We start from the raw sequence: 9449 nt of genomic DNA, 5'->3' as shown, positions 1-9449 counted from the left end.
AGCCATTCAGTTAGTTCTGCGAACAGAGATATTGGCCCAAATAAAGTTGAATCGCCCACTGTAGCCTTGATTACTGTTTAATGATGGAGTACAGAACAGTTATTTTAACCTAACTAATTAATTGAGAATGTATTATAGTTTGGACTGCCTAGTCGAAGGGTTATATGTATTAACACTGCATATTCTGCAACCAATTCAATTCATCTCTATTAATCGTAGGCACTGAAATAAATCCAACCAAGGCCCTTATCGCATGACAGACAACACCAAATGCATTTGATAAAAAACTTCCCAGCCTTGCTCACTACGTAACAACTAAAGAATTTTCATCGTGGTTTCTTTGTGTCGTTCCACTGACTGATGTATTCTTTGTCCAGTGAAAATGCAACTGTTAAGGACGTAAGGTCACAATAGCCAATCGTTCTTGTTCTTTCCAGAAAGTAGGTGTAGTCTAAACACCAACACGGTAGTATGATTTCTTTATAATCCCTCAGCAGCACCGCTATTTTGTTTGGGAGTTGGACGAAGTCACCGAGACAGACTTGTCTCGCTGTAAACGCCGTAACGAAGTTAGTTGACACAAACACAAATTCGACGGAATTGTATTTTCTCGTCAAAGTGTTAGCAATCCACCATCATCTATATAATCTAGTTCGGAATCTGAGTACCATTATGGAGGATAAAAAAGAAGAAGGGGAAGCGGAGATTCAGGAACACGGACCCGAACATTGGTTCTCAAAATGGGAGCGGCAGTGCTTGGCTGAAGCTGAGCAAAGGGAGCCAAGCGAAGAAGAAGCAGATCAAAATCAGGAGAAATTGTGGCACCTTTTCCAGAATTCAGCCACAGCAGTTGCTCAACTTTATAAAGGTCTGAATGGGGATATTAATATAGTGTAACGCTGACGTTAGTTAGAACATTGCTTGTCGCCATTAGTTTGTTTGCAAGATAAACTACCCAGTTACAACACTTAGCTAACTTAGCATATTTTCGCCAAAACAACAGCTGACGTTGGCTGGTTAGCTTGGTTAAATGTTAGCTACCGAGAGCTAACGTGCTATCGTAACATGGCACATCGTATCTTTTGGCTAACGTTAAGCTAAAGTATGCCTCGCTTGTATATCGGAGGCCGACTCAGTTTGTCTAGAGAAGTTGACCATGGTTGTTGAACCCAATTAAATGTCTTTACCTAATGTAATTGGTACAATATTAAACGTTATGTAGATAACGTGGTCTAGACCGTGTTTCAGGACACTTTTAAAGATAGTTTTCATCTAAGTAGTTTGCCAGAGATAACGTAAACGTTAGTCCTCTACATTGAGGGCAAGGACCGGATTGAGATATTAACGTTAGCTAATGTTAGCTTAGTTAGCGTCCATGTTAGCCAGTGTTCACTCGATACGGTGACTACTTGAGAAGTCTTATGTAAATTGTAAAAACACCTCGTGTTCATACAACGCTGTCTGTCTACGGACTTAAAGGCCTGTCTATGAAATCTTAAATGTAATGTCAGCTGGTAACTTAGCCACTCTTGCTAACTATCAAGGGTAGCAAGCTAGAAACAAAATGGCGATGGAAACAATAATTACTGCAACACATTCTCTTGTGACATTTCGTGATAGACGTCTCTGTTTCTTGATGGCAGAGTGGGTGAACAACTAATCTCGGATTGGCATCATAAATAAGTCTTATGCACAGCACAGATGAATTGTAAATTCACACATTTTCACTTTTGACAAATCATGAGCCAGTGAAACAACTTGGGATTTTGTAACGTTGAGGTCTTTAGCACTGATATCCTAGCTCGCTAATGATGGCTATCTTAAATTACACAAAATGGCGAAGATCAGGGTGAAGCTTGAACTATGATACACATAGTTATTGATAAAATATGTTAACAGTTTAAGATCGCGGTACACAATTTTAACAGACAATTCTTACGGTTATATCATATCTATTGTAAGCTAATGAATAGCCATGTGACCAAAGGACTAACGAAAGATTACATTGCTGGTTATGAAACTAGCTGGCACAGTCATTTCTTTGTGGTCTAAACTGTTGCTAACTAACTGCGAAATAATTATGAAATGTTGTAATCATGATTATTATTAATGTATTTCAACTCATTGGACGATACGTTTTGGTTACCCTAGCTACCGAGTTGGCATCTTGCTAACGTCAGCTAACATTAACGTTAGTTTGGTTGATTTAAATGCTGGTTAACCATACGTTCTCAACACTTAAAATCAAGGATCTTAACGTGGATGACTGAACAGTTTCGTCCATTCCGAAAGCTAAAGACGAAAAAGGTCTGGTTGCACTACTCTGTGAATTGTCAGATCTGTTATAATAATTATGTGAAACTGGTGGCAACTTCAGATGTTAAACAAAATGGCGCAGAGACATTAACGTTAAGCTAACGCAACCTCGAGTCATTTCAGATGCAAGCTTCTATTTCTGTGACAGTGGCAGTCACAAAAGCCAGCAGTGTGTATTGAACTGATGAAATGGATGTGTACTCTTCTGAAAAGACTTCCAATTGCAAAAGGTCTACATATCCATGGACCAAGATATCTCAAGGTATTTGTATTATGTTTGCAGATCGAGTGTGCCACCAGCAGGGAATATCACTCTGGGTCCCCTTTCAAAATGCTGCAACAGCTGTCACCAATTTATATAAAGGTATTTTTTATTTGTCACGTTTCAAAGAACCCTTTTTCACCACAGTTTATGTCTAATCTTGTTGTAATAGGAGCCATCCTTAATGCTTGTATGTGATCGTTGTTTCGTTCCCTTGATGCACAGAAAGCGTGGATGCCCGGCAAAGAAGTTATGACCTAGGAATTCAGATTGGCTATCAGCGACGCAATAAGGATGTTCTGGCCTGGGTCAAAAAGCGCAGGAGAACCATCCGTCGGGAGGATTTGATAAGTTTCCTTTGTGGCAAAGCTCCACCGCCAAGGACTTCCAGAGCTGCGCCCAAACTGACTGTCATGTCCCCAAACCGGGCTTCCTCCACAGACACAGTCTCTTCTGTAGAGGCTGATTTACAACCCTTCCGTGAGGCCATAGCACTACACGGTAAATATTGCAAGCAACGTTGAATGATGGGTATAATCTCCCTAGCCTAGCTGTTTTGAATGTGTGTGTGTGTTCTCTATCACTAGTTCTGTGGTCAAGACCAGGCCACAAAGAAGTTTGTTTAGTTACAGTCTCACATGGAACGTATGAAATGTCAGAGGCTGTTTCTGCCAGCTATTTTTGATTTTGGACATGTGATCACTTTTGTGAACAGCTCAGTTACATGCTTTGCTGGTTATGGAGGCTAACGGCTTCCACACACAGTTGTGTTCCATCAACGCATGCCAGTGGGTGTTCCCGACGGTAGCTATGCAAATTACTTAAGGGATAAACGTAATTTGATTGGCTGGTGCCGTCTATTCGCTTGTTCGTAATTTGATTGGCTGGTGCCTTCCGTCGGTGCAGCAAAAGTTGAACTTCTCAACGCGAGCAACGGGAGCACAATTCAGTTCGGCAACGGATGACGTAAGCCCATGTAAAGTGAACGGGATGTGTCTCCACCACTGCAACGCACGCAACTGTGTGTGGGAGCCGTAAGTCACAGGTAGTTTGTGGGCTAACGAAGACCTGAATGCATGAGCAAGTATGGTTATAATATCTTTAAGAGTCACTCCCCAACCCTGTACACATAAACATAAAAGGCACATGGTCTTCTCAAAACCACCTTTTTAACAGACTTGATATGTTACCCTGTTCAGGAGTTGAACAATTTGATGACTGGTAGCCTATGAGTTGCACCAGAGACTTCCCTTGCTTTAGGTTTGGCTTCACTGTGAAATTGGATAACCTTGCCCTCTAAAATGACTAGACTTACAAGCCACACTGTAGTGGAATAAGACCCTTTAAATTGCAATCATGTCATATTTGGATAAACATATTACATAAATATTCCCCCTTTTTTAAGCATTAAGCAGACACCTAGTGCCAGTGTTCTGAATATGGATTAGACATAAATGTCATAGACATTTGTTTTCAGTGGATATATTAATTCAAGGTCTTTTTTAGTTTAGCTGCTATCCATGTCTAGGAAATGAGCCCTTGATTTACCATGTGGTACTATGCCTAAAAGATGGCTTTTAAAAAAATCAGTGAAAAAAACAAAACAAACAGCTGTGAGTAACAAGTGGCAGTTGTAATATTTTTTAGACAATTTTCCCTCTAAGCCTGTAAAATAACAGAGTTACTAAATCAGTATGTAACAGCACTGTTCTTTATACCTGTCTATGTACGTGTGAGAAGTGTACGATAATTTGTTTTTGTATACTGTTCTGGAAGAAAAGAGAAGAGTGTTCAAAATGAAAACTGCACACAGGACATCCTTCCATACATAGTGAAATATACAATCTATTCCTTTTATTTCTTAACTGACAAGCAGTCTAAAAAGTTTTGAAAGTTATTTCACCTTTTAGCCTTTCACCTGGTCCCTAATGACTCGCTGCATACTTAACTATCAGCCACTCTAGTAGCGTTTGCCTTGTGAATGCTCTCTTACACCAAAACATAGGCCTAGTAGCTATTAAAAACATATTTAATAAACATCAAGACTAGTTGGAAGGTTTGTCATTGAAGTGTCCAAGATTTAATTAGTTTAGAAATGGGAGGAAAAAACACTGAAACAACTTGCCTCTAAAATATGTATTTTATTCTAATGGATCCAATTGAAAGAATTTCCTGTTTATCATGTGCAGCCAGCACCAGCCTCATGAGTGTTTATTCTCGAAACCTGTAATATGAAAGCGGTCTTAATGTTGGTGGATATTGTCTTTGTACCAAGCTTTTCCCCCTGTTATTGTTTTTAATATTTGTTTCTGTGTTATTTTAGCAGCTTTTTGTTGTCTGATGATTACAAAAATAGTTGCCAATTAATTTAATAGGTGCCTTCTAATCAGTTCATTGATTAGTTATTGCAGCCCAAAGTACCATCATATCACACTTTTCTTTTGAGCTGCTTCATTATCCCACATTTATACATATTCTCTTCTTTGTATTGTGTTAAACAGACCCACTTTTTAAAATGTCTTTGCACTTAACTACAAACAAGTACCTATAGCACTGGTTGAAGTGACCCCAAAAGTATGTTTTTGGCAGAATTAGCAGTTGGTTCTAGTATGAATTGGAAATAACCTGAGTCTGTATGTTGAATGTGCAAGATGTGTCAAGATTTCAGCCACATGTAACACTTATATATTTTTTTGTTAAGTGGCTGGTTTAATGTAGAGAACACTGTTTATAGAGGACAGACATCAGCAATGTACTGCAGACTGCATGATTAACATGGACCTTTCAGTCATGTTTCTGGATGATTGATAAGTACTGTACTTCCATGGACTGATAAAATAATCAGCCAAGGAAATGTTTTCTAATTCTCTTTTCACGTTTCCCCATTATTGTTAATTTTCAAAGGGGTCATGCCGCAGGATGTTTTTCTTGTTGAGTTTAGATGTCAATGCAACGCGGGAATGTACCAGACTTTCCAAAGTGGACTGCTCTCTTCCCTGCCTCTAATGGCCATACAAAAAAAATGTGGTAATAGAGCATTGGCCAATTATAAAAACACATGCTCCCTCACCCTGTCACATTGGACCACCCATAGCAATCTGAATCAATAAGATGGAGCCATAGTAATCAGCAATTTAGCTATACACCTGGAAGATGCCTAAAGATCTTGGCCAGTCAGAGCTAAAAGGCATAGCTGCCTGTTTTTTCCTACAGGGTTTTCAGAGTGTGCTCGAATATCATGAGGAAAATGAGCCAAAATATGAACCCATATTTTTCTGGTACATGTAACCTACGCCTTACATAACAAAAGCATCTCAGGGAATGTTATAAAATAATTAAAAAAGTATATGATATGATATAAATAATTGAAAAGTGTATGATATGATATAAATTATTGGTGATGGTGGCACTTAGGCTTCAGAACCGCATTAGAGGTCTACTGTCCATGAAACAAGAGGCCAGACTTCGTTTGTTTAGCTTGAGCAAGTCCCTCTATGAAGCCATGTCACTTGGATTCAGATTTAGACAGATGGTGTCCGGTCCTTCAGTTGAATATGGCACTGATGAAATGCATATCAAGCCGAATTAGACTGCTGACATTTTAGATAATTATGTCCTTTTCAGTTTTTGCATTTGTGCACTTTGTGGATTTGTATAAAGAATAATTTTTTTCCCCAAAGTGTAATTTCTCTACCTGGCTGTTCCTGTGTGCAGGTCTCAGTGGGGCAATGGCGAGCATTAGTGTGCGCTCCAGCACCCCCGGGTCCCCCACCCACGTCAGCAGCAGCTCTAACCCTGGCCGCCGGAGAAACGGACTGCACGATGTGGACTTGAACACTTTCATATCGGAGGAGATGGCGTTGCACCTGGACAACGGCGGCACCAGGAAACGCAGCTCCGCCCAGTGTGCCGACGTAATCACAGACTCCCCCACCCACAAACGTAACCGAATGCTCTGAGCCGCTTGCCTGCTCCCACCATTCCCCACCCCAGCCCTCCAATAAACCCCACCACCACCCCGAGCTCCTGCCGGCTCCCAGTTGCGTACTGTGCTGCTTGGGAAAAAAAAAAACAGAAAAAAAACATGAATAAATAAAAAAAGCCACTTAAATCCCTAAAACTTTTGGTCCCCCCTCCCCAATCCCCCCCCCACCCCATCAACACACATAAAAGGAAACGAGGGCCATTGAACATCACATATGGGTGAATTCAATAATGATTGCCATACGTTGGACCACTGTAGTAGATACCTCTCGCTGTAAACCAATATCTGTTACCCTCTCAGTGCTCAGTGGACACGTCTGTCAGTACTTGATTATTTGAGTGTAGAAATAAGTTTTTGAGTTCTTAATGCTGCAGGTATTCTTCATATAGGAAATGTATGGGTAACTGATGGCCCCCAGCTGGCTTGGCAGTACCCGTATTGGCTATTTATGCTTCAGCCGTGAAACCAGTTAACCACTGAATGTTCATTTCTTCAGTGCTTTGGTGTCCTTTTTGTACACCTGTTGGCTCCCACCAGATATGCTCACAACCTGCTTTTTTCTGTTTCTATATAATGGCAGTTCATTTGTGAGGACACCAGTACTATTGAACTCAATTGCTTTTTACAACTTGCTAGTCTTATTTAAAGCCGCTGCTGAGTAGGGGTTGGAAAAAAAAAAATGAGATGGCACTACACGGCAGCAGTTTTGCTGGTGATAAGTTATCGATACATTGACACCAAGTTTCTACACATTTTTTTTTTTTAGACTGAGGACTGTTTGTATAATTGTATTCACATTACTGCTCTAGTGTATAACATGATGGTGAGTTAATGTATGATTCCCACCCCATGTCTTTCGGGGGTTAAATTGTGGACTGCTGCAAGACTTGCTCAGCTTGTCTGTCACAATTCATGTCCACCTGGGACGACTCCTGATGCTCCTTGCCTCTTAGCAGCCGCCAAGGCTCATACCTGAAGCACTGTTCAGTTCATTTTAATATGGGAGACAGAAACCAACTTAATCCAAGGTTAAATTGCACTCTAGTGTAACCATATTTTCGCTACGATATTGCTGTATCACAGCACAAAAAATGATAAAAGTGCTCTCCAGCCAGTAACTATAAAAGGCCTTTGGCGTATAATGTGAATAAATTATTTTTTACACTGTCCTGACTGGAAAAAATGTGTAGTTATTTGGTGTCAGTGTATCAACAATATTGCAAGCAGAAATAGTGCTTTCTTATTTTTTCTAATCCCACCCCTGTTGCTGAGTTTTTTTTTTCTTCTTTTTTTTTTTTTCTTTTGTTCTGTCTGGAACTTGAGGAAGTTGCAATAATGTTGTTGCACTAAAGTCATCTACAGATCCATTTGGCTTTATATCTTTACCATTTTATGCCACTGGATCAAATTGAGACAATGACTATACAAGGCCGTAGGAAGCCGCTCTGTGTATCAAGATCAGTACGTAGAGACGTCATTGCTAAGGTGGCCATGGCGAAAAATCTACAGCTCAGGATTTGAGGCGTTGCGTAAAGAACCCTTTTTTTCTGAGCTGTTGGGCAAGCAGAAAGGTGGCGTACTGGGCCTTCCTATCCCCAAGGAAATCTCATGCATACAAATCACGTTTATGCACTTGAAGCATCTCTTAAAACAAAAGATGACTAAGAGAAATCCTTACGTAAACGTGGGCATGAACTTGACTGATGCAGAAACACATGGGTATTAGTATTTTGGTGCACAATGTAGAGGCAGACAGAGGTGACCATGGAATAAATTGTAGTGCATTCAGTAACTGAACCAACTGGTAAAATGTTGTCAACAGGTACCATCTAAAGCTGGCATTAAACTTGGGCATCTGTTCTTTTGTCCAAGACAAATATATTAATGCCAAAACACACAAGGAGTCCAGTTCTTGGAGAATCTTAGGTTCACCGTTAGCATTACTAAGCACACTTTGTTTCAGCCTGTTTACTGTCATATATAGGCGATGGGGGGACACCCAGGGACAATTATGTAGAAATGTCACTTTATTCTCTTTTTTTTTGCTTGCTTTTTTATTTTAATAAATAAACAAGGAATATCACCAACTAATCTTTAAAAAAAAAAAAATAAGACGACATTTAAATGTATCAATCATTTTCCAGTGTCATTTAACAGGTTGTACTGCAACCAAATATAGAGGCTGGCTAACAACTGATTGTAGAGACAACGACGAGATCAGTCAAGTTAACAGCAGTTTGCCACATTGTTCATGTCTTTTTCAAAAGTTGAGATGAGCATTGTGTTGGAGAAATAAATATTGCGAAATGTTGCCATGTAAAATGTTTCCCTTTTTAAAAGAAGCAGTAGTGTATGGGCTTAAGTTATTAAAGACTTTTCAAATATGCAAAATCATTGTCTTTTGTTGATGTGTAATATGTGTATGTGTATGTGTAATGATTTTTTTGGCATGTATTTAAATTGCTTTCTTTTTCTAATGTATTGCGGTTATTGTTTTTGCCAACTCTTTTTGGAGAAAAATGGATCAGTTTGTTTCTTGGATTAGTTTACTGTTTTGAATCAAATTATGCCAACATGAGAGGGATTTTGCCATGATATGTATCTACAATTAATCATGATATCTCAAAAATGCAACAGCATTTCTTTGGGACAGCCACTTGTTTTTTAACTAGAGCACATTTTTTTCTAGTCCACAAGGTGGCAGTCAAGTACCAGGTTGGAGCAGACTAGCAAGTTTTTGGAGCTAAATGTAAGTGTTGATCAGCAGTGCTTGGCAGAGAATGGAATATATTGCCCAAATACTGAACAATCCTGTTTGATGAATTCCTAAATATAGCTATTGTGGAACACAATGAAAGGTAATTGGGACTCTGCCTATAGAGTGTG

General features: G+C 39.6%; 1 protein-coding gene across 1 annotated transcript; it reads left to right on the top strand.

The window, feature by feature from the left end:
• The first annotated feature begins 505 nt into the window (after positions 1 to 505).
• hapstr1a (HUWE1 associated protein modifying stress responses a) lies at positions 506 to 8954 on the top strand. Its single transcript, XM_076266169.1, has 4 exons — positions 506 to 868; positions 2600 to 2680; positions 2804 to 3079; positions 6293 to 8954. The coding sequence occupies exons 1-4, from the start codon at positions 673 to 675 to the stop codon at positions 6535 to 6537; spliced, it is 798 nt and encodes a 265-aa protein (XP_076122284.1). The 5' UTR covers positions 506 to 672; the 3' UTR covers positions 6538 to 8954.
• The last annotated feature ends 495 nt before the right edge of the window (positions 8955 to 9449 follow it).

Source organism: Alosa pseudoharengus, unplaced genomic scaffold (genome assembly GCF_046254945.1).
Source record: "Alosa pseudoharengus isolate Yale_2024_CS ecotype anadromous, Long Island Sound unplaced genomic scaffold, YU_APseudo_1.1 YU_APseudo_1.1_scf_4, whole genome shotgun sequence".
In the NCBI taxonomy this organism is placed as follows: domain Eukaryota; kingdom Metazoa; phylum Chordata; class Actinopteri; order Clupeiformes; family Clupeidae; genus Alosa; species Alosa pseudoharengus.
Note: the sequence above shows the minus strand (reverse complement) of the source record. Positions and strands in the feature narration are given on the sequence as shown.

Bases quoted from the DNA above. Each gene is read 5' to 3' on its own strand.
- hapstr1a (XM_076266169.1), top strand. From the start codon at position 673: ATGGAGGATAAAAAAGAAGAAGGGGAAGCGGAGATTCAGGAACACGGA. The intron at 2,681-2,803 runs GTATTTTTTATT...CTTGATGCACAG, and splicing joins TGTCACCAATTTATATAAAG to AAAGCGTGGATGCCCGGCAA. The intron at 3,080-6,292 runs GTAAATATTGCA...TCCTGTGTGCAG, and splicing joins TGAGGCCATAGCACTACACG to GTCTCAGTGGGGCAATGGCG.